A 26,082-nucleotide genomic window follows, 5' to 3' on the forward strand; every position below is an offset into this window, starting at 1 on the left:
ATTTATTAGCTCTGTGACTCTGGATAAATAACTTAACCTCTCACAATTACAGCTGTCCCACTAAACATAGTAACAACACATGCTTCATAGGGTAATTGTGGGGGATTAAGTATAAAGCATTTTGCCTGGGCTAGATTACACATTCAATAAATTAAGTCACAACCAAAAGAGAAAAGCCCATTTGAGAGATATTAAAAACCACTAAATAAATAAATAGATATATACCATATTCACAGACTGGAAAATTCAATATTAACATGTCAAATCTTCCCTCAAGTATTCTACATTCAATAACATGTCAATTAAAGTATCAGCAGGCTTTAAAAAAAAGAAAAAACCTAACAAACTGATTCTGAAATTTATATGAAACAGTAAACAATTTATAATAGCCAAACTGATTTTTATTGTTTTAAAATGATTTGTTGCTGCTTCTTTTTTTTTTTTTTTTTTAAGATTTTATTTATTTATTTGACAGAGAGAGACACAGCGAGAGAGGGAACATAAGTAGGGGGGAGTGGGAGAGGGAGAAGCAGGCTTCCCGCGGAGCAGGGGCCCGATGTGGGGCTTGATCCCAGGACCCTGGGACCATGACCGGAGCTGAAGGCAGATGCTTAATGACTGAGCCATCCAGGCACCCCACCAAACTGATTTTTAAAAAAGAAAGAAAAACTTCAAGGGCATACGCTACCTGATTTCAAAAGATTTACTACAGAGTTACACTAATCAAGATGGTGTGTTATTGAAGAAAGGATATACACAGTAGAGAATCTAGAAATAGAGCCAAACTTACGTGATCAATTGATTTCCAGCAAAGATGACAAGGTAACACAATGGGGAAAGGAAAGTCTCTTCAACAAATGATGTTAGAACAACTGCATGTCTGTATGAAAAATGAACATTAACCTATATCTCACACCATATACAAAAACTTACTAAAAAGGATTATAAATTTAAATGTAAAAGCTAAACTATAAAACTTCTAGGAGAAAATCTTTGTGACTTTCCAAAGGCAAATACTTCATAAAAGAAACATAAACCATAACAAATTGATAAGCTGGACTGTATCAAAATTAAAAAAAACTTTTGCTCCTCAAAGATACCATTAAGAAAACGAAGAGACAAATCAAAGATAGGGAGACAATGTTTGCATTGCATCTCTGACAAAGAACTTATATCCATACTATATAAGGGATGCTTACAACTCAATAATATGAAGAGAAAGAATGCAATATAGAGTAGGCAAAAGAATACTGTTCAAAGGAAAATATACAAATGGCAAGAAAAAACCATGATAAGATGATCAACATCATTATCTAAGCAAAGAAATATAAATTAAGCCATGATGAGTTATCACTGCATAGCAGTTACAATGGTTAAAATTAAAAAGATTAGTGATACCAAGTGTTGACAAGGACACAGAAGCAACTAAAACTCTCATATATATACCGCTAGCAAGAACATAAAATGGTACAATTGTTTTGGTAAGTGGTTTGGCAGTTTTTCATAAAGTTAAACATAAACATCTACCATAAAATGGGGCCACTATGCCCCTCAGTATTTACCTAAGAAAAATGAACATGTACGTCCATACAGAGATTTGTACATGAACGTTCACTGCAGCTTTATTCAAACTAAATGCCCATCAACTGGTGAATGGATAAACAAAATGTGATATGTCTACCCAATGAAATAGTACTTGGCAATAAAAAGGGCAACAGTGGGTATATCTCAATGGGTATATCTCAAGACCACTATGCTAAGTGAAAGAAGTCAGATATAAGGGTGCATAATGAATAATTTCACTTATATAAAATGAAATCTCATTTGCGGTGATAAGAAGGAGATCAGTGGTTGCCTAGAGTAAGAGAGGGAGGGAGTGAGGGCTGGAATGAAAAAGGGTCTAGGTGTAAAGAAGATATACACAGACAGCCATTATTAGGTACATGAAAAGATGTTCAACTTCACCAATCATCAGGGAAATGCAAATCAAAACCAAAGTCAGATACCACCTCACACCTGTTAGGATACCTATCAAAAAAACAAAAACAAAACCCAAAGACAGAAAACAGTTAGTGTTAGTAGGATGTGGAGAAATTGGAATGCTTGTGCATCATCAGCGAGAATGTAAAATGGTGCAGCTGCTGCAGAAAACAGGTAGGATGTTCCTCAAAACGTGAAACATAGAATTACTTTATGATCTAGCAATTTTACTTCTGGGTATATTGCCAAAAAAATTGAAAGCAGAGACTCAAACAGATCTTTGGGTTTTTTGATTGTTTGTTTTTAAAGATTGATTGATTGATTGATTTAGAAAGAGAGCGTGTGTACAAAGGGAGACAGCAGAAGGGGCAAAGGGAAAGAGAATCCCAAGCAGACTCTGTGCTGAGCATGGAGCCCAATGCAGGGCTTGATCTCACAACCTGGAGATCATGACCTGAGCAGACACCAAGAGTTGGGTGCTTAACAAACTGTACCACCCAGACACCCCTCAAACAGGTCTTTGTATACCAATGTTCACAGGAGCATTATTCATAATAGATGAAAAGTGTTAATAGCCCAAATGTCCATCAACAGATGAATGAATAAACAAACTGTGTACATACATGCAGTGGAATATTATTCAGCCATAAAAAGGACTGAAGCTCTGACAGATTAGCTACAATATGGAAAAACCCTGAAAACGTCAGGCTAAGCAAAATAAGTCAAACACAAAAAGGCAAGTATTGTATGATTCCACTTATATGAAATATCCAAAATGGGCAAATTTATAGAGAAAGAAAGTAGGTTCGAGGTTACCAGAGAGAATGAGAACTTATTGCTTTATGGGCTCAGAGTTTCTGCTTGGAGCGATGAAAACTGCTGGGGACAGACAGTGGTGGGTGCACAACACTGGGAATGTAACTAATGACACCGAATGACACACTTTAAAATAGTTCAAATGGCAAATTTCTCATTAGATTTTATTGCAATGAAAAAATAGTATAAAGGAAAAAGTGGCAGAGGGACTCTTTTGAGAGTAATGGGATTGTTCTGTATCTTCAGTGTGACTGTGGTTTTGCCAGGATATAAAACTGTCGAAACTCATCCAATTAAATAGATTCATTTAATTGTATAAAATTATGGCTCAATAAAGTTGATACGGGAGGAAAAAAAAGACACCAACAAATTAGAATGAATATAATTTATGCCTCTCCTCCCTGCCTTCATCCATTTCATCCCACAGTGCCTACTGGGTTTTGTTTCTTTCCCATGGGAAGCAGGAGGAAAAGGGAGTAAAGAGGAAAAACGACTCATTTATTCACATATTATTTGGGGAGCATCTCATTCATCTACTACTCCAGTGACACTGAGCATTGCAGGTTTAGGGATGAGGACACCAAAGGTTTGTAAGGTCACACAGAGTAAACAGTAGAGCTCAATTTGCAACCACTGCATATGGCCTGAGGTCTTCACAGACGTGCACTGCAAAAATTTTCTCCCGGTCTGTGATCACACGAGGCCTACATACAAGAGGGGAAACAATGCACGAGCAGGATCTTACGTACAGGAGGGAAGAGATAAGATGCAAAGCCATGACGATTGTGCATTATCGGTCAAAATAAAATGTGTGCAAAATATGTATTTCTATTCACATTTCTTAAAAGATTTATTTATTTGAGAGACAGTGAGTGAGTGAGGGAGTGAGAGGGAGAGAGAGAGAAAACAGAGGGAGGAGAAGAGGGAGAAGAACAAGAAGACTCCACACTGAGCACAGAGCCTGACACAGGGCTCGATCCCACAACCCTGAGATCATGACCTGAGCCGAAATCGAGAGTCAGATGCTTAACTGATTGAGCCACCCAGGTGCCCCTGTTCACATTTTTTATTTTAAGATTTATTTATTTATTTGAGAGAGAGGGAGAAAGAGCAGCAGGGAGGAGCAGAGGGGGAGAGAGACTTAAGCAGACTCCCCACTGAGCACGGAGCCCTATGTGGGGCTTGATCTCACTATCCTGAGATCACGACCTGAGCCAAAACCAAGAGTCCAGTGCTTAACCGACTGCGCCACCCAGGGGCCCACTTGTGTTCACATTTAAGGACCTCTTGTAAAGAGTTCACAACTTATTTTTGGCGGTCTCTCCATACTTAACAGTTGAGTAAGAGATTAAGAGCATAAGCTCCAGAGTCACAGTTCACAGGTCCCAATCCTGGTTCTGTGACCTGATGTGATCTACCACAAAGGGCTTGCGTGATGATTAAATGAAATAATGAAGTAATGCATGTGATGCACTTAATATAATGTGGGGGGCATAATAAGCTCTCAATAAATATTAGCCTTCTTCTTCTTCTTCCATAAACTCCACCTGCACTATCTAGGTATAGAAAGTACAGAGTCACATGCAAAAGTGAAGAAGAAAAGGTGGCTTTTTGGGTATTGGATTGGATTCACTAGTTTTTTCCTTCCTTCCTTCCATCCCTCCCTCCCTCACCTTCTTCTAATGCACTACTGGTCATCAAATGGAATTTGTGCATTAAAAATGTATGACGGAAACCAGAAGTGATGGAAGCAAATTTCAGTCTGTAACCTAAAGTAGCACATTATCTTATGAAAGAATAAATGATTCATTTCTCTCTGGCAGAATTGGGTCTTTTCCCTGTATTTCTCTTTCTGGGGAAATAAAAATTTTATTCTTTCTCAAAAACTTGGAAGATCACTTTTGAAAAGCCAGTATTCGGAGGCTTGAGGAAGTCCTTTTATGGCCAAGTATTACAACTGGCAGTCTGAAAGGCCATATAAAAACATCTCTCAGTTCTAGATACAGCAGCTCACAACAGCAACACCATTTTTACTGTGGAAACAAAACATTGTTGGACATGTTCAAAATTCTATAGTATAGAAAATGACTTTTAGTATAATAAAAATAATGTAAAATGAATGTTTCTTATAGTTAACAAAGCTACCCATTTGCCTACTCAAATTCACATCTCTGAGGAACTCCAAGTTCACTAGCAGTAAAAGTAAAGGAGAAAGGGAGCAGGTCCTTTGGGTCTGACGTTATACTCAAGTTAGGTAGTATACTGTGGCCAGGCCTTCCAAACCAGCAGAATCAGAGATAAAAAAGAAGGAAAAAAGAGAACTATTCAAATTAAAATGACTGTAAATATTCTATAATGATAGAAGACCTTTTAAATTAAAAGAAAATTCAAACTCACTGGCCAGGAAACTAACAGGTATCTCCTACACCAGCAGCTTCAGGACCCTCCGCTCATACTTTATTCGCAGGTATGCTCAGCTGACCTGTGTCATATCAGAATGCTGCATAGTCCTTTTTTTAAATTTTATTTATTTATTTGAGAGAGCGAGAGTGTGAGCACAAATGGGGGAGGAGGGGAAGGAGAGGGAGAAAGCAGACTCCCTGCTGAGGGTAGAGCCCCACCTGGGGCTCCATCCCAGGACCCTGGGATCATGACAAGAGTGGAAGGCAGACGCTTAGCCATCTGAGCTACCCAGGTACCCCGGAATGTTGCATAGTCTTGAGAACCAAAACTAAAAGCAGTATCTTTCAGAAGTTATAAAAAGTAATTTTAGGGCGCCTGGGTGGCTCAGTTGGTTAAGCGACTGCCTTCCACTCTTGTCATGATCCCAGGGTCCTGGGATCGAGTCCCACATTGGGCTCCCGGCTCAGCGGGGAGCCTGCTTCTCCCTCTGACCCTCTCCTCTCTCATGCTGTTTCTCTCTCGCTCGCTCTCTAATAAATAAATAAATAAATAATCTAAAACAAACAAACAAAAAAAAACAAATAAAAAGTAATTTTAGACTTGAGGCTGAGGGATAAATGGGTTGAGAAAAAAAACTCCTCTGCTTTTTAAAAGTCTTGAACTTTTATAAGAAGCTTCAAGAAAAAAAGCAAATAAGACAATTATTCTGTGGCACAGTAATATTTCATTTTCTGGAACTCAATTAGGAAAACTAATGAAGAAGAAATGTGTCCCTTGCTTGCAAAAGCCAGCTTACGCTGGTAAAAACCTAATTACTACCAATATTTGTGAAGCAAAATCCATTTATGTTGGAACAAAAAACATTTAAGCATTAATATGAAAGCTAAAATAGAAAAAAAACAGTACAGAATACTTAAGTTAGAATTTCAAATGTGGCAGTTAACAAATCGAGCGACTCCAGAGATCACTAAATATCTTGCTTTTTAAACACCATATATCTGACACAATGTGCCAAATATAAATATTTCATTTGAACAGATGGTTTAAGCATTCTTTACATTTACACAAGGAACATATCATAAAGTAATACCCTCTCATCATCATATCTTAACTCTGAACATTTGTATTTTACAACAAAAATGACATGACATTCCCAAAGCAGCAGAGTAGCTTTCTTGATCTCTGGAGATAACAAAGTAAGAAATAAAAAAAGAAAAAGAGAAGAAACTGACTGACTCTTGTTTCATTTTCAGTACATTTTTATGGTGCCTCACTCATTCCTGGGTTGGAGCACATAATACTTTCTCGTTCGGGCATCATACATATTTGCGAATTTTTAGTTGTTAAACCTGTTTCCATTTGCAGAAGGAGTCCTAGATCTGAGCTCTCACATGTTCAGTCAGTTCCCACTAAGAAAAACATCCAGGACCCACCTCATCTTCTGGTTACTTTGCTAAGCCAGGCAATCAGAAGCCTGGGAGGCGGTCCCTCCCACACACCACCACCAGGAATACCGATGGGCTTTGCTGACATTACTGGTCACGGCCTCCATTCCTTTTTTTCATTCTTAACATAAACCTGATTTTATTCAGGTACCCCTCATTAGAAATAGATGTTTTAGGGATGCCTGGGTGGCTCAGTTGGTTAAGCATCTGCCTTAGGCTCAGGTAGTGATCCCCAGGTCCTGGGATGGAGCCCCATGTCATCAGGCTCCCTACTCAGTGGGGAGGGGAGTCTGCTTCTCTCTCTCTCCCTCTGCTCCTCCCCCCACCCCGCTCCACTAGGACTTGCTCTCTCTCTCTCTCAAATAAATAAATAAAATCTTAAAAAAAAAAAGAATCCAAGTTCAGTAAGGAACAGCTCATTAGGACTGAGAACCAGGAAAGATTCCTAGTTCATTTGCATGACTTTTACACCAGTAACAGTGGTAACAGGAAGACTGGTGCCATTCATTGTTCTTAGGTGAAAGAAACCATCTGAAGACTATTTCTCCAAGTCAAGAAAGTGGTTGGTCACATAGGGGAGCCTGGGTGGCTCAGTCGTTGAGCGTCTGCCTTCGGCTCAGGTCATGATCTCAGGGTCCTGGGATTGAGCCCCGCATCGGGCTCCCTTCTCTGTGGGAAGCCTGTTTCTCCCACTCCCTCTGCCCCTGCTGGTGTTCCCTCTCTCGCTGTGTCTCTCTCTCTGTCAAATAAATAAATAAAATCTTTAAAAAAAAAGGGGGGGGTTGGTCACTGATTTAGGGGTCTTCTTAGTCCACCATTTAAGGGTGACTTGACCTCTCTTCAAAAGAAATATCCACCAGGAGTAGCTTGAAAACACTATGCTGAATTTGGGGCACGTCTCTAAAGGGACAACCACTACAACTCCTGAAACAGTAAAGACTCTGAGTCTTACTTTTAAATACATTGTGACATCAGAAGAGGAGAAAGATGGCCCAAGCGATAATGAACCTGATAGGTGGTACATCCATTCTAAATTAAGTACAATTTTCCCAATTTCATATGCCAGTCCTCTTGCCCATGAACTAACACAGGAACACTTAGGGTATTGTTCTTCTCAATAACCAAATTATTTACATATTGAAATATTTCAACACTTCATCTCTGTAATGAATGTTATGCTATTTTTCAAAGGCAAATGTCTGATCTTCCCAGTGGACAACCTCTTTGAACACATGACCCTCTATTCCTAAGCACCGTTATGGCCTGTAAAATGTCTAACCAGTTCCAAACATTCAGTATGGTTTTCAACAAATACTTGCTGAGTAAATTAATGAATGAAGGTATGTTAAGAAGAATTAGATTTTCCTGGTAGATTAATTTCGCACAGACAACAAGAGTCAATAACGACACACCAGCTCAAAATAAGTCTAATCAAGTCCTACAAGAACTAAATTGGAAAACTTATAGAGTGGCTTATGTCGGCTCTCACCCCCAAAGCTGCCACTCCTTTACCCTTGTATGATATGCCACTACATCAGGAGATGGCTGTTGTCAGGAAGAAGCCAAGCACACTCTCAGTTTTGATGATTCACAGGAAGGACTTGCAGCCTATAGCTGTCCTCATGGCTGTCCGTGATTTATCACAGGGAAAGGCTAGCGGAATCAGCAAAGGAAGAGGCACACGGGTGGAGTTGGGGGAAAGCACACATGGTCAAGGGTCTTCTCCCCATGGAGTCAGGCAGCAGGTGCTCTATTCCTCCAGAGCGGAGTTAGGATAACACGCTGGGAAGCTGTCAACCTGGGAAATGTGCAGAGACCCAGGGCCCAGGGATTTCTGTGGGGGCTGGGGATGGACATAGGCAGCCTCTGACTAATATCAGCACCCAGAAGGACAGCAAATGTTCAGCAAGAACCACAGTGTTTGTATAGTCTGGGCACCGTGAACCACTCTTACTAGATATGTGGAAAACCATCCCCAAGTCTCAGTTCCCAGACGTCAGCCAAGGAACAACCTCACAAACAAGCAGGGCTTTTCCAGGACAGCAGTTCAGCCTGCGATGTTACTCTCCTCTGAGCGGTGACCACACCAAAAACCAAAGAGTGGTCTCGGCTCCTACTTCCTCAGTGTCCCTCTTCTATTTAGGGCCAAACCCATTGGACCGGCTCCTAACTACTTCTTGCACCTGACCCCTCCGCCCCCGTGGTCACCGTTTCCGGCATGGCCTCTGCATCTCTTCCCAGAGGCACTACAGTGACTCCTCTCCAGCCTCCCTGCCTCTACTCCACTCTGTCCTCACAGGTTCCTCTCTTCCTTACCGCTGTAAGGTCTTCATCCTGTCGCCTTCCATCTGGAGCACAACATAATGGAGCCTTTTCTCATGTCCCTAGTTACTGGTCCCATTTCGCAACACAGTCTCCCCTTTGCACTCTCTAGTCAGCCACACTGAACAATGACACACAAGTCCCCAAAGGCACCATACTTTCTTGCCTGTCACTCTGTGCAGGCTGCTTGCCCTTTCCAGCTGGAACATACTTTAGCCAGGATTAAGAAGTCCACACCCTTTAGAATTTAGCCAAGGTTTCAACTCCTCCAGAAACCCCCCCAATCTGGATTAAGTCGCACTACGTTGAATTTGCTCCCCTCTGTGGAATGTGTTACACTACAAGGCATCTCCCCGGTGCATCTGAGTGCTGGAGGGCATGGTCCCTGCGTCCCCAGGGTCCAGCACGGTAACTGACAAACTGTGTGAGTTGAATAAACACTTGCTGACTGACCGACTGGGTATTCCTGAGGTCAGCTCCATCCCCAGCCTTCGGAGAGGTCTAAGCTTAGCTCTGGCACACCCATTGTTGGTGTTGCATTATGCGCGGTACCCTGTCTGCACCTGCTTTGTTCAAAAGCTAACATCCAAAGAGGTGATCCACCTCTTGGGACTGGAGATCCTCATGGCATGCAATTTGTATACTTCTGATTTCAACTTATTTTCCTTAACTTCTTATCCTCATTACTTTATTTACATTTTTTTTTAAATCTTGTTTTTAACTTAAATTCTTTCTGGAACAAGGCAGAATAAGTAAATATGTATACAGTCCCAGAGATATGAAAACACTATCCCATTTTTCTCTAGAGAAGGTGAATCCTCAGTGATTCTTGGTCACCCATCCCTGGCTGAATCCAAAGTACCAGAAAGCTGGGGTGCCTGGGTGGCTCAGTCGGTTAAGCGTCTGACTTCAGCTGGGGTCATGATCTTGGGGGTCATGGGATTGAGCCTGGGGTCCAGGTCTGCACTCAGCGGGGAGTCTGTTTCTCCCTCTCTCTCTGCCGCTCCCTCCTGCTCATGCTCTGTCTCTGTCTCTCTCAAAAAAATAAATAAAATCTTAAAAAAAAAAAAAAAAGTACCAGAAAGCAGAGCTTACAAAAAAATATTTTCTTTCTGGTTCTTCAGCTCCACGTCACCCAGTTCAGTCAGTCGAATAAAAAGCTTGCACAGGTGTGCCCATATTTTCCTCACAGGATTTAGGAACAAGACCCAAAGAAGTGAGTCCAGATGTGTGCCTTGCTTTATTCAGTCAATGTGCTATTGAAAAGCTATGTGTAAAACGAATTGTGTAAACAGAATCAAAATTTAAATTTACTTGAGATGCTTGCTATTCAAAAGAATATGGCAAATCAATGAAGTAATTTGGGGGGTGAAGGAAGCAATCGTTCCAAAATTTATCTCCTTTATGATCCCAGATTTATAAGCTGAGGGTATTTAAAGGTGTGCTATTAGAAAAGTCTTCTCCGATTCTCTTGCATAGAAATACATCATCCCCTCAATTTGTTTCCTCACCTCTAAACATAACTCAAGTTCAAAACCAGACAGAGGAATCAAATTAAGTTTAAATACTGAAACACTGTTATCACCAAATTCACACCAGAAACTATTAGCACCTCGGATGTGAGAATGTTCTCAAAGCCTTGTTAATTCCCAGCCGGCCCTCCCCTTTGACAAACACTCGCTGACAGCTCAGTAACACACTTCCCAGGGTATCAAAGAGGATTCAATGCCATTAAGGTAGAGGCCTTGCCCTCAAAGACTTACTGCTTATTTATTGAGCAACCTCGTTCTGGTCCTTTTCCTGTTTTTTCATTATTACAAGAATATCTAACTATTATTGACACGAGACATGTTTTTCTTCTTCGATCTAGGTTTTTATTTCATTTGTTCCCCTTTATATTTGCTTTTGCTTTATAAATTCTCAGGCAGAAGATGATTTTTGCTGATTTGCTTTATGAGATTCCTAACAAATAACTACAAAGAAAAGGGAACGTAGAAGAAACACATGCAGAGATGGAAAAAACCCTGAAGAAGACTTATTTATTTTTTTAAGTACTCTCTACACCCAACATGTAGCTCGAACGCACAACCCCAAGATCAAGAGTTTCACGCCCTTCAGACTGAGCCAGCCTGGTGCCCCCTGCAGAAGATTTAAGGCTCATTACCATAGAAATATCTAAACTTAACATTAAATATTACTGATTAGAATTACTAGATGAAAACTCTTTCTGAATTAATTACAGATCTGAATTTTTAAAGCAATTCAGTTTAATTTACCTCAGGTAAAAAGATAGTAAGTCAAACTGGGCTTATCAAAGGTGGCTCAGTGGACATTCTAGGAGATTTAATTTTAATGAATTAATAGACCTGCGATTCACTTCTCAACAATTCGAATATAAACAAGATATTTCAGAAAGCTGTTCTTTCATGGAGGTTAAGGATCGGTCTTCCAGTATTTCTTACATTACTATTTTTTCTTAGAATCATTTCTTACAAACACTGAAAATGTAATTTTAGCCAATATATGTCCAAAATTATCGTAACTTGTAAATACGTACGCTCAGACTGAAACTACCATAGAAATGAATTAGCAATGAACCCTGACTTAGAGCAGCAAAAAGAAGACAGTGCCGTTTAAGCTGTTCAGTAAAACTTCAGCTGAGTTCTACATTTACAGGCAAATATTTTCTGGAACCTCTGATAGATCAATGTTTTAAAGTCCTTGTCCATTGTATACTTTTCCTTATTTATGACCTGTCACACTGTGTGTACTTAACCTGCTCACAGGTATTTATGCTAATTCATTAGCTCCCATGGGGTAGGCAGGGCAGACTTTCCCATCTTAAAGCACTGACGCTTAGTTTGCTGGGTTAGAGACAAATCAATCTGTTAGGATAATTACATGTTGCTTTATGTGCCGCTGTCCTCGTGCTGGGAAAATGTTAAAATATTTAAGGTTTATTTTCTGGTGTTATAGTGGTTTTATAATTAAAGCCTGGGGTGGAAGGAGAGAATGGCAGAATTTAGTACTTTATTTCAGTAGGAATAATCCTTCTTTGAATTAGTAAATTTTGAGAGAGAGAGAGTCGATAAAGGTAAAAGTTATGGTGGATCAGAGCGACTAGAGTCCTTCTGAGATCACTACAGCGGCCCTTTTAAGACAGCATGGTTCAATTAAGACAGAACTAGAACAATAAGGGAGATTGTACACGTAACAAAGATCATGATTATTGTCAGTAAAAAAATAAACCAAACCCTATCATCAAGGCTAAAATATGCTACACTCCAATATAATGACTGTTTACCTATCTCCATATTTGTCTATGGACCACACAGCAGGGGGGAGTAAAGTTTTGTTTTTAATTAGCACCCTATTTTGAGCTGGAACTATCTGATTGGCAAGTAAGTCAAGCATTCCTTCACCCTATTCCTCTACCACACAGACTCCTCTACCATTCTTTTCCTCCCTTATCTCCTGGACTAAATGAGAAAAAATCTAGTGTGGGGAGCTGGGGAGGGAAAGGTGTGGGTTGGGGAGAACATCTGGGTTTTATCACCTGGTGTGTGTCAGGATTTGCAAAGTTTCTTCAAATTCTAAATCTTAACGTTGCTCTGCAGACTTGTGCTTCCTGGTACAAATAACACTCACTAATGCCCTCCACGGCTCATAGCCTCGGGGCTCTCCAAGGAAAGGGGAGCTCAATAGCACCACTAAGAACAAATTGCTCCTGAATCTAACAAGTGACATTACTTTTATTAGATACGTACTTTTATAACTAACTTGATCTTCAACCTACTCTATTATCTTGTTTGAATGCAAAGCATATGCGTAACAGCAGCCTGGAAGACAAACGGAAGATTTAGATGCATTTTGCTGGATGTGCTCTTGCCCAGGAGAGGTCTGGCTCAGTCAGCATCATGTGGCAAGAAATATACAAATAGTCATAAAGGCCACATGCTCGGGGGGCCCCAACTGAGAACAGGAGCAAATGGTCCTTAGCAAGATCCTACTAGGAGGGCATGAGAAACTGTGCAGAGGGTCTATGAGAATGAATCTGTGGTTTGCAACCAGCCGGTCAAGTCTTAACAGTGAATCCAATGCAGGTGACTATTTAGAAAACCAACTACAGACAGTTAAATCTCTCTTGGTTATTTAAGTGATTTTCATCTGGAGGTGTGGTTCGCAGAAGGAGCCTCCTGGAAACAAGGATCAGAAAGAAGTGTTCAGTGTGAAAAAATCAGTTCCAGATGATTCTGTTTATATGTTTTGTGTTTAAATCCAGACTATTAAGTCTAGACACTGGAAATTAAACTACAGGTCAGCAAAAAGAACACCCAAGCAGTAAAAAGCTGTTGCATCACTTTGCCTTTATTAAAGAGGTACGATCTGCTTCCTTCAAATCTATGTTTTAGAATTCTTTCCTTCATAACAAAACCTCTTCTGCTGGTACAAGCAATTGAAAAAGAAAAATCGAAAGTAACAATAAAACAAACTGAAATGTGTAAGCTTACTATGTCTGGGCTGATAAATGCAAGACTCAGGAGGAGGATATGACTGGGAAGGTCTCTGAAAGGCTGTGGAAGAACAGGAGCAGAAGAGACAGAACCCGGGGTGTCAGCAACGTGCCACCCGAGGACCCTTTGGCCAGCCGAATCCCAAGTCACCGCTTCCGCATCTCAGCCAACAGTGTGGTAATGTACATAAGCATACTATCAATAGTAGTGAACCACAGGCTGATAAAAACCACAGTAATTACCACTCTTTACCAGCACCCAATCATAGAGTCTCCTTCATACTGAAGCAGTGTAAAGAGCTCTGGAAGGGAGCCAGTTCTACAGGCATAACAGCTATCACCCATAGTCATCCATCAAAATGACCACACGTACCTCCAGCTGGGAAGAAGCCAATGTCGTATGTGAAGGTTGCTCCCACTGCCCGTGCCTAAAAAGTGAATGTAAAGGTGATCTCCTACTAAAAATGAAACCACCAAAACCAACATGGGAAGAGGAGTCAGTGACTAGGCTATGTTTGAACAGGAAATGAGGTAGCTCCCTTTGGAAAATAAAACAATAGCAGTCAGCTTCATAGGGCACCATTTGGATTGTTATCTCTGTTTCTTAGAGACTGCAACTCAGGGAAAGTGACAATTTGCAGGTGACCCTTGAACAACATGGGTTTGAACTGTGCATGTCCACTTAATGCGGATTTCTCCCCCATAGAGTATCAGTACCGTAAATGTGTTTTCCTCATGACTTTCTTAATAACATGTTCTTTTTTCTAGCTTACTCTATTTAAGAATGCAGTATATAATACACATAACATACAAAATATGTATTAATCGACTATTTATGTTCTGTAGTAATTGTTTACGTTATGTTAAACAGTAAGGATTCCAATCATAGTAATTATGCTTCTAAATTGATAAAAACCTTTAAAAGTAGGTCTATCTATGTTAATCTGCTAACCTACAGTGATGCCCTGTATTTGTTTTTGCAAATAAACCACGCAAAGCATTTAGGGACAAAAATGTTGCCAGAAATGAAACATAAGACCAGTTCATAAATGCATATATTATGTTTCATAACTATCTTAATGTTAATTAGCCAAACAAATAAATACAATCCAACTCAAGAAACAAAACCAACAGAAAAGAGAAAGATGACATTTTTAAACCCAAAAGATAGGACCTCAAGCTTTTTACCATGAGGCTTTCAAACTCAACTCTATCCAACCACAAAAGTATGCAGGAACTGCTTTGTTGCTTCTTCTGAACAAGGATCCAATACTCCCCACAGGCTCATTCCTGAATCAGAGGAAGCAGTATTCTCTCCCTGCTCCAGACACCTACAAGGGCTGAGTTCCACTTGGAGTTAGCAACGGGCAGGAACTGGTCTAATTCTCCCCCCAGATGCTTAAGTAGGCATTGGCTTATGGCAGTGCCTCAGAGAGCATCATCCCCACACATCTTCACTAGGAGTAGCCTCGGTTCTGAGGAGAAGTGAATCACAACAATCCCCTCTTCCCTCTCCTTCAATGAAGCATGCCCATGCATGTGGTGGCCACTTGTTCGGCCTGAACCTTTGCTCAGAGGAAGGACTCATGCTTTTAGGGAAGCTCACCCTTCCCTTCCATATCCATTTTTAAGGCTGAGAGGCAGTGGGGACGCAGAGAGTCACAAAAACAACCGAAGAGGCACAGAAAACCAGCAAGGTGGGACCTAGCAGAATCTACAGCAACAGCATCACCCTCTCAGGCCCTCTTCCTTCCTTTCCCTTCCATCCTGAAGGCTGGACTGATAACATCCACCTGACCTCTTAGGACAAGAGGAGAAAAGATGCCACAAGAGAATTCAATTCTCAAAGGAGGAGAAAGAGAAAGCAGCATTTAATATTGATACTTTCTTGGTGTTTAGCCAAAAATACATGTGGGCATTTCTGGAGCAATCTGTTAAGAGACTTTATAAATGCATCTATTTCAAAATAGTGAGCTTTAAGTTACTAGTTCTCTGACATATCCTTTATTCATTCCCATTTTATCTTTCGAAAATGATATCCAAAATGACAAAAACCTTCAGCCTATTAGAACATCAAGAGACAAAGTCCCCGTATTGCTTTCTCTACTACCCAGGGATCAGCTCCAGGGGGAGAACTCCTCACCAAGAGGTAAACTCCTTACCCAGGGATCTGTCAGAACGCTAGTCAGAAAGTAACAGAACCAAGTGAAGTGGTGTGATAAAATGGGAAGGTACTGATCATGTTTAAATTTACAAAGACGGGGTACTAATTAGTGACAAATCTGACTGTGGAATTATTTTAATGGCATGTACCTTTTATTACTTTCAAATGCAGAGAGTAAGCCGAACCAGCTATGACTTTGTTAGATAATGAAGCATAGTGAAAAATTTATGTGTAATTGGCACATTTTAAACTAGTATTTAAAAGCTATTTGTATCTCAGTTAGAAAAAATATTCTTTTAAGTCATTAAGTGACAACCATCAATTTTAATTCTGTTCTTGGTCTAATTATCACAAATTTCAAGTAAGTAGGCTCCAAAACAATGAAGCTTCACTGGTTCAATTAAAAATACTAGTTGAAGGGTTTCCTAAGAGGATTACCATAGGATAAATTAACTCTATCTACAGAAACACTGTAGTATAGAATATCAAATGTAGTATATCTGTACACAGTAAACATGGAAAGATATCTAAGGCATAGTGGTAAGTAAAAATACGGATGTTACAGATACATACACAACACGATGCCACTTATCAAAACAGCACAAAACAAATTTTTTTTTTAAAGATTTTATTTATTTATTTGACAGAGAGAGACACAGTGAGAGAGGGAACACAAGCAGGGGGAGTAGAAGAGGGAGAAGCAGCTTTCCTGCAGAGCAGGGAGCCTGATGCAGGGCTCGATCCCAGGACCCTGGGATCATGACCTGAGCCGAAGGCAGACGCTTAACGACTGAGCCACCCAGGTGCCCCAACAATTTTCAATTTTTCTCATGGAGTGTATGTGTGCATAATCTTATTTGTTTATTTATTCTTTTTTAACTTGGGCTCTACACCCAATGTGGGGCTTGAACTCACAACCCTAAGATCAAGAGTCGCACGCTATACTGACTGAGACAGCCAGGCACCTCTATGTGCAATCTTTAAGGTCACATGCCAGAATGTTACCAATGGTTACTTCTAGGAAGGCAGGAGGAGAGGAAATAGGAATTGGGAACAATGATCAAGTGGAATTTTAGCTTTGTATGGATTTTTTTTTTTAAATAAAGTGATTGTGTTTATGTATTTTTGCAATTAAAAATTACTGTAAAATTTCAGGTTATGGATTGACCTCATAATGAATCACAAATAGTAACTGCTGAGTATTAAAGAAGCCTAGTATCTACAGGTGCTAGGAAAACACTATGGGAGAGGCTATAAAAGCTCCTAAGCATTTGATTCCAATTGTGTTCAATCTTATGAGATCCATGTCTCAGGCACAATTTCTCAAGAAGAAGTCAAATGTCATGATTGGCAAATTGACCATGGCCTAAGTCGTTAATACCAAAGGGATATCTAGAAAGAATCACACTAAATTAAGAAACAGTCTGCAGCTCCAAAAAACTTAACTTTGATACTTCTGACAGTCAAGCTAATTATGAGTAAAATACTTTTTGCAAATAAAAACAGGAGAAAATCTTGCCTTTCTTTTTTATTGTCTTGCTTAAAATGCTATAAACATATACTAGAAGCAATAGTTATTAAAAGGTACAATAAGGCAGGTTAAGTATCCTACTCTTGATTTTGGCACTCAGCTGGAGTCTGCTTCTCTCCTTCTCCCCCTCCCCACTGTTCATGCTCACAGTCTCTCAAAAATCAATCAATCTTTTTTTTTTAAGTTACAATAAGGCTTCTGGCAATGGTGAAGCAGCTCCTATCCTATATGATCACATATAACAACTATAAACTCTACATAAAATATAAAAATCAACTACCTGAAGGCACTGGAGAGTAATGAAAAGTGGAGAGAAGCTGGAAGGGAATCAACACTTGAAATAAATGAAAACCATTAGGTGAGTTTCTTGTTTCTAAGGCTTTGGGGCTGAACAAAGGTCTGTGCCACCTGGGACAACTAAAACTCAAAGAAACAGAAGAAAGTGAGAAGAAATATCCCAGTGAGAACCACAGAAGGGAAACCCTAAATTTACTGCATAAACAGTACCTGGATCTCTGGCTGATCCCAGAAATCCACAAGCATCAAGCAGATGCCCAGCAGTCAAGCCAAGGCTCAAGGAACTGAACACTGCCCTTCACATTGGTAACAAAGTTTGGAGCAAGAGATTAGCCAAGATAATAGCTTCCTAAAACAAACAAACCAAATTCAATAGTCTTCAGAGGAATGCAAAAGGATCCAGAATCCTATAACATCTTAAAAAGGTTCAGGATAAAATCCAAAATTACTAGACAATGAAAAGTGAGACCTATTCTCAAGGGGAAAAAAATGTAGTCAATGGAGACCAACCCAAGGTGATCCAGATGTAATAACTAAATAAGAATGTTTTTAATCAGGTTTCATAACTATACATAGGAAAAAAAGGATGATATGCTTGTAATAAATAAACAAATAAGAAATACCACCAGAGACTTGTTTAAAAAAAAAAAAAGGCAAAAAGAATTAACTGGAAATTCTAAAACTAAAAACTACAATATCTGTAATAAAAAATTCACTGGATGGCTTAACAGCAGATTAAAAATATTAAGAAAAATCCATCTAGGGGCGCCTAGGTGGCTCAGTTGGTTAAGCCACTGCCTTCGGCTCAGGTCATGATCCTGGAGTCCCGGGATCGAGTCCCGCATCAGGCTCCCTCCTCGGTGGGGAGTCTGCTTCTCCCTCTGACCCTCCCCCCTCTCATGTGCTTTCTCTCTCTCATTCTCTCTCTCTCAAATAAATAAATAAAATCTTTAAAAAAAGAAAAATCCATCTAAAAAGTCATCTAATCTAAAGAACAGAGAGAAAAGGACTGAATAAACCTTTAAAAAGCCTGAGACTCGTGAGAAAATATCAAAATTTCAAACATATTTGTAACTGGAGTCCCAAAGAAAGAACAGAAAGAGAGGAAGGAAATAGGGCAGAAAAATTACTTGAAAATACAATTACCAAAACTTTCCTGAATTTGGCAAAAGATATAAAAATATATATTCAAGATGTTCAGCAAACCTCAAGCAGTATAAATACAAAAAAAAAAAAATTTACGTATCATACTCAATCTGGTGCAAAACAAAGATGAGAAAATCTTGAAAGCAGCCAGGGGACAATCTCATATTGTACATATACATGGCAACATTGAGAAAAATTATTCTTTCTCCTCAGACACTATGGAGGCTAGAAGACAGTGGAACCAAGTCTTTAAAGTGCTATGATAGGTAGAATAAAGAACCCCCCCCCCCCCAAAGATGTCCAAGTCCTAATTCCCGGACCCAGTGACTATGTTAAATAAAGTGGCAAAAGGCAATTACGATTTCAGATATTAGTGAGGGTACTACTAATCAACTGACCCTGAGATGACAGACTGCCCTGGATTATCCAGCAGGCCCCCATATTATCACAAGGGTCCTCATAGGTAAAGAGGAAGACAGACAAGAGAGAGCAAGAGAAATGGCAGCAACAAAGACCCAGATTCATGTTGCTAGCTTTGACAACCGGGCCATGAGTCAGGAAAGGCAGACAGCCTCTAGAAGCTGGAGAAGCAAGGAAGCAGATTTTCTTCTAGAGCCTCTGGAAGGAACATAACCCTGCCAGCACCCTGATTTTAGCCTGCTGACCTCAATTTTAGACTTCCGACATCCAGAAATTTAAGATAAAAAATGTGTACTGCTTTATGTCACTAAGTTTATGGTAATTTGGTACAGCAACAACGATAACGAAAACATATTCTGAGAGGGAAAAAAACCAAAAACCTGTCAACCTCTAATTCAGTATCTAGGAAAAATACTCTTAAACGATGAAGGCAAAATACATTTTCATATAAAAGAAAAGAGAATTCACTGCCAGAGACCTGCACACTGCATGAGCTAAAGGATGTTCTTCAGGCTGAGGAAAAAAAATGATACCAGATGGAAACTTGGAACGTCATGAAAGAAGAGCTACTACTTGGAAATAGGAACCGTGTAGGTAAACATCAAAGACATTTTTCCCCCTCTGCATTTCTTCAAAATACATATGACTATTTAAACCAAACAGTAAAACACTGTATTTTAAGTTTCTGAAGTATGCAAATGTAGTACATACAATGTTATACAGATGGAAGAAGCATTCTACATTTCATGTAAAATGGTAAAATTTTATTCTAAGTAAACTGTGAAAATTTAGCTATGTATACTATAATCCCTAAAGAAACAACTAAAAAAAGTACAAGGAAGTACAGCCTGAAAACCAAAAGTTAAGATGTTTAAAAAAAAACCACATGGAGCGCCTGGGTGGCTCAGTCGTTAAGCATCTGCCTTCGGCTCAGGTCATGGTCCCAGGGTCCTGGGATCGAGCCCCTCATCAGGCTCCCTGCTCGGCGGGAAGCCTGCTTCTCCCTCTCCCACTCCCCCTGCTTGTGCTCCCTCTCTCACTGTGTCTCTCTCTCTGTCAAATAAATAAATAAATAATCTTTAAAAAAATAAAATAAATAAAATTTAAAAATTTTAAAAAAAGGCACAACAAAACAAAACAAAAAAAACCCTTTCAACTGACCCAAGAAAGGCAAGAAAGGAGGAACAGCGAACAAAAACCAGACAGAATAAACAAATAGTAAAATGGCAGCCCTAAAAGTTACACTAGCCACAGTAAAATAAAGCAGCATTTCTCAAAATAAGTTAGGGAAATGTCTGTCTCTACAAAATTCATTTGTTGAAGCTCTAATTGCTAATGTGACGGTGTTTGGAAGTAGAGGTCGGGCGGGGGGAGTGATTAGGTTGTAAGGGTGGAACCACTGTGCATAGGATTAGTGCTTTTCCAAGAAGAAACATGAGAGAGATGGTCTCTTTCTCCACCACATGAGGACATTGCAAGAAGGCCGCCATCTGCAATGCAGACAGAGGGCTCGCACCAGACGCCGCCCCTTCCAGCACTTAGGTTTTGGATTTCCTAGGCTCCAGAACCGTGAAATCATTATCTATCTGTTGTTTAAGGCCCCCCAGTCTAGCATAATTGCTACAGTAGCCCAAACTGACTACGACAGAAGTGTTATTTGAAAAAAAGTGCTCTGCCATCGCAGAAATTTAACAAACACTGGGATAAACAAAGTTAAATAAGTTATTTTATTATTATTAATTTTTTTAATAAGATTTTTATAGCATAACTTTTCCTCCTTTACTACACAAATGTACCCTGGGACTCTCTGGGGCTTAACATACAGCATTTCCCAACCTTTATCTTGATACCATCGCCCAGGTTTTCCACGGAAAATACTTCCAGAAATGCTACTGGGAAGTCTCAGCAATCATGTCATCTGTTCCTTGCCAATATGTTCATTTGCACAAGAAGCAGATTTCATCATGTCCAAAAACACCTAAGTCCATTAAAATGTTTTCGTTCTTTTTTATTCAATTAAATAAGAATGAAATCATAAAGAGAAGACTCCAAAAGGCAAAGTAACAAATCCATCTCGTTTGCTGTCTGCTCCATTCACAGTTCTCACTGAGGAGAAAAAGAAAAAAACACCAGAGCTGGGACTTCATTTCCTACATATTCAGCCGAGCACTGATTCTTCACTGTCACCTACCCGCTGACCCACACTGAAACACGTTGCCAACAGAAACACCCAAGGCAGAGAAATGCTAAGTTAGCTTTCACTCCCTTCCTAATATATCCCATTTTGTTCAGAGCAATCAAATTTGATTAAATGTACCTCCTCTGGGCTCTAAAAAAAAAGTTCAAAGTCTTAGACTTTACTATATGGTTGATTAACCAACATACAAACTAGTCATTTAAGAACATTAATGGTGCTGGCTGAAATATTAAAAAAAAAAAAAGTCAAAGGTATGTCGGACACTTGCCCTTTCTGGCTCATTTATTTCAACTGTTTATACTAGCTTCCTATAATTTTTGCCATGGTCAAGTTAGGTAAATTATTCAATTGTCTTCCCTTCAGTTAAGGTAAAAACCAGAAAAAATGCTTTGTTTTATAAGTCTGCATTTACTGAATATATTCTAACACAGTATTTATTAAGAGACTATTATTTGGTAGATATAGACGGATGTAAGGATGAATAAGACAGCTCGTATCCTCTCCAACTGAAGTACAACACGTAAGCTATAAACAAAAGTAGATCTAAAACAAGGCTGTCCTATGGAAGCAGGAAGGCAGAAACTTTTTTTTTTTTCAGTTGAAGAATCAGGAAGAGCTGGTCCTGCAAGGATGTATCAGAGATGAGAGGTGGTGGAGAATCAGAAGGAGAAAACCAGAGACCAGGGAAGTAGTGGGCACTGGAGGGAAAGGTGGGAACCCGGTGCAGTGATAGCACGCAGGTGCCACAGGTGAAAACTGCGACACAGAAGGCTGCGCGGTTGGGGCTCTGATGCCAAGCTAGAGAGCTCGGACCCTATCTGACAGGCAGCAGGATTCACTGGAGACTTTTTCAAACTGTGGATTAACATGCTTCATCATTTACCAACAATATTCTTTTTTTTTTTTTTTTAAGCTTTTATTCATTTCAGAGAGAGAGGGCAGCAGCGGGGGGGAGGAGGGCAGGGGAGGAGAGAGAAGCAGACTCCCTGCTGAGCAGGGAGCCCCACGTGGGGCTCGATCCCAGGACCCTGAGATCATGACCTGAGCGAAAGGCAGATGCTTCCCCAACAATATTCTTTGAATGTTTGTTATGCGCCAGCAACTATGCTCGCAAGTAGGAGTACAAAGTTGAATTCCACCATGTACCCCCTTCAAGAAGACCGCAGTTGAGCAAGGCAGCTAAACGGACGGAGAAATAACTTCCAAAGCAGCAGCATGGAGAACAGACCACACTGAGGTTCTGTTGGGCAAATCTGCTAGCCTGGGCCTGCCTTACCAAATTTCAGCCCTCCCGTCTACATGTGATAATGTTCACAGAAGAATAAATAATTTAAAATCATAAGAAGAGACAAAGGAGAGATTGGAGGAATCCATTTTTGCTATAATGAGAATACCCATAATCTAATAAAAGGTCACAAAATCGTGCAAAATGACACCACTAGCCTGAGGGAAGAAAGTTGGTTTTGTTTTGTTTTTTTTTTTGGTAGAAAAATGAATGCGGAACCTCTTTCACAAATGCTCTAGTGGTCCTTTCCTGTCTGGTGATATCATTTTAAAAAAGAAAATAATGGTTTGTCAAATGAAAACAAAAACTAGTATCTTCCCTTCTTTAAAGTTTCAAGGGATGCCTGGGTGGCTCAGTTGGTTAGGTGTCTGACTCTTGATTTTGGCTCAGGTTGTGATTTCAGGATCCTGAGATGGGCCCCGTGTGGGGCTCTGAGCTGGGCATGGAGTGTGCTTTGGATCTTCCCTCTCCCCCTCCCCCCCCCAAAATAAAAAAAATAAAATAAAGTTTCAAAACCAGTTCAAATAATCAATTATTGCCAATGTTCAATAAAAGTACATCTTGGCAACTTTTTTAAAAGTGTCTTTCATAAAAGAAGCAGGAGATTCACAGACACACTTAAAAAAAAAAACCAACTATGAGATAATGTAAGCTTTCTCACTATAAAACATCTAGACAAATTTTATCTGAGCCATTCAAACTTTTCTGTCCCCAAAACACTCCTTATTGGACTATTATCATCTCAATGTCACTCTCAGACTAAAGAAATAAGGGAATGAAGTAAGTTAATGATTCAAATGCCACACACAATCCAGGTGCCCTCCATCCCCACGGTCCCTAAGATGGTCAGAGCTCACTTACAACAACATCAGCCACTAAGCAAACTCCATCTTAGCTAGCTCTGCTCTGTGACTCTCCCGTGAATAATACTCACTTCACTTCAGTCTTCGGAGTACATGAAGTCCATCCATTTCTGAAAGTCACATTCAAGTCACACTGAATTAGTCTTTCATTCGCGATTTACTACATGTATATACTCTACGTCTAATCTAGGTTAGCTTCTAGAGTTACAAAAAACTCCTAAGACACAAAGAAATAGGAAAATACCAGAGGAGGCAGAGAAGTACAAGGCGATTTCAATACTATGGGATAAGGACCCTAATTACAGGGAGAGAGAATCGGGACACTATGGGAACATAAAGGTGTGGCATCTTTCCCAGGAAAAGCTTCACAGAAAAGGTTCAGCGCTGAAGCGGGGGAGTCAGGCTTGCAGCATAAGTTACAGGAATGACCTGAAGGACAGAAATCATTAAGGGGTTGGAGAACTTCAGTGAGGCAGGAGCATGGAACGTAAAGTGAAGGCACTTAGTCAAAAAGAATGGAGTGGTAAGAGGGGACAGATTATGAAGGGTTTTATATTTATGCCAACTTAAGGAGTTTTGGCTTTTATTAGAAGCCAATGGGGAGTCATCAAAGGGTCTAAGAAAGGGTAGTTTTTCAATCCATTTGGTGTAGAAGGATCCTTGGATCAAAGAAGGCAGGCGAGACTAGCAGCATGGAAACCAGTCAGGAGGCTGACTCAGTGACCAGCATGATGGTGGCCTGAACTCAGGTGTTCACAGCGGGGCGGAGAGAAGTGTGAGACTCAAAGAGAGTGAGTGGGTAGAACGGACACATGTATTAACTGACCGGAAGTGGAGATAAGGCAAAAAGAACCAAGGATGACTCTCAGGTGTCCTTCTATAATTTATGTACCAAGCACCTCGTGTGTTCTACAAGTCTCTACAGAGACTCACCAGGGAAAAAAAGAACACCTTGTGCTCACGAAGGTTCTATTCTAGCAAAAGACAGACTGGAAACGAAGCCCCCCCACCCCCGAAACCATCCTGATCATTCTGGCCAATAATGGTTTCTGTCTTCTCGGGGGTGTGAGAATAAACCCTACACTGTGAACCTGGGTGAAAACCGAGGAGGGTCACGTCATATATACAGCGACAGATCAATGCGCTCAGCTAGTAATTCTACAGCATTTACATTAAAGAGATGAGGGGCTGATCAGGTCTGAAAAGGGCCATCCGTGTGAAAGAATGTCCCAATGATTTTAAAGATTTTTCTGGCTTCTGGCAAAGAAGTAAAATATTGCTTATATTTTTTGGACAGTTTAAAGAATTTTCAAGAGAATTTTGACCCCATTTTTCTTTTTACATTATGCAATAAATTTAAAACCTAATTTACTGCCCATCCCCACTTCCCAAGTAGATGCCAGTATATTATTTTTCTCTAATTGTGTCACATGCGTAAGTAAGCAAAAACTACCTCTGTAAGTTTCTAAGTAGTTTAGATGCATGGAAGACAGAGCTGTACCTTGCCTGTGTTCATGGTGACCGCGGACTCTGGCGGAGTCCCAGGCGCATAGGAAATGCTCAGTAAACAGGAGCTGAGTGGAAACTGATGAGGCTCAGTGTATCACTTTATTGCAAATTCTGGTCTCCAGGGCAAAAAGAAAAAAGAAAAGAAAGAAAACACACAACAGAAAAAACCCTAGATACTAGCAATAGAGCAAGCAAATGAAATCTGTCTCATAAGAAAATACCCATTTCACACAAAATCATAAATGCTGATTTTAATTTTAAATGACCTTTGTCAGTCATAGAATGTGATCTCTAATGATTCCCTTTAGATAGTTAAACAGCAGAATGATTACAAAAGAATGGGAGAGGTAGAGGAGCGGAGGGAAGAGCAAGTAAGGAACAATTTGTAGGGGGCAAAAGGCCTTAATTTCAGACACTTCCAGGTGATTTGGAACATTGGTGCAGCACATGCCAGCTCAACTTGACCCTTAAATGGATCTGTTACTTTATCAACTCAACTGAGCCTTACCTTGGAGGAAAAGTCCTTACAGAAAGCTGGGGATCCCAGAGGGGAAAAGCACTACTCCTAACATAAGAGAAAGATTATCAAGGAGTCTTTTCTTCTCACCACACAAAAGGGGGAAAGCCTCAAGGAACCTTGAACTTTACTCCACATCCAAGTTCAGTGTACTGTTTTGTTACCTAACACACATTTTATTTATCTTGTTTGTTATCTCCCCTACCAGAATGTGAACTCTATTAAGGGCAGGTTTTTTTCCTGTGTTTTTCACTGCTATCTCCCCAATATCTAGAATAATGCCAGACAAACAATAGGTGGTCAGTAGCAGCTTCTAAAGGGATGAAAGATCACCACTTAGAGGATAAAGCAGCCAATTTGTGAACTGCGTGTATATTTTCAAAGGGATAATTAGTGTGTGTCGCTCAGAAACAAAACCACTCTGAGAGAAGTACATCCCCAATGCAAATAAGTTACCAATTTGTTTGATTGCTACAAATTATAAAACAATGGGATCCACTAGAAAAAAAAATGAGGCATTTAACTCCTATGACCTTAGCTTTGAAGAAGGAGAAACACCATCTAAGTAGAGTCAGTTGGTTTCCACTAGAGAAGACTAGGTTACTCTTAAAAGCGGAGGTCAAAATCTAAACCCTAAGATCTTAAGGACATCTCTGCATTGAAGCAGGCATTTC

The 26,082-nt window shown here is 40.0% G+C and overlaps 1 protein-coding gene across 3 annotated transcripts in view; it reads right to left on the bottom strand.

Annotated features, from left to right (window-relative positions):
- SMYD3 (SET and MYND domain containing 3) overlaps positions 1-26,082 on the bottom strand; it is a 708,476-nt gene that overhangs the window by 259,959 nt on the left and 422,435 nt on the right. The window contains exon 1 of one of the 3 annotated variants that reach the window (XM_035010986.1): positions 13,853-16,314. The exons of the other annotated variants lie outside the window; for them this stretch is intronic. Coding sequence (XP_034866877.1) covers positions 13,853-14,062 — 210 coding nt within the window. The 5' untranslated portion in view covers positions 14,063-16,314. Of the gene's footprint in view, positions 1-13,852; positions 16,315-26,082 lie in introns of those variants that run through there. 3 annotated transcript variants of the gene reach the window in all.

Source organism: Mirounga leonina, unplaced genomic scaffold, assembly GCF_011800145.1.
Source record: "Mirounga leonina isolate KUSES-001 unplaced genomic scaffold, KU_Mleo_1.0 Mir_154, whole genome shotgun sequence".
Taxonomy (NCBI): Eukaryota; Metazoa; Chordata; class Mammalia; order Carnivora; family Phocidae; genus Mirounga; species Mirounga leonina.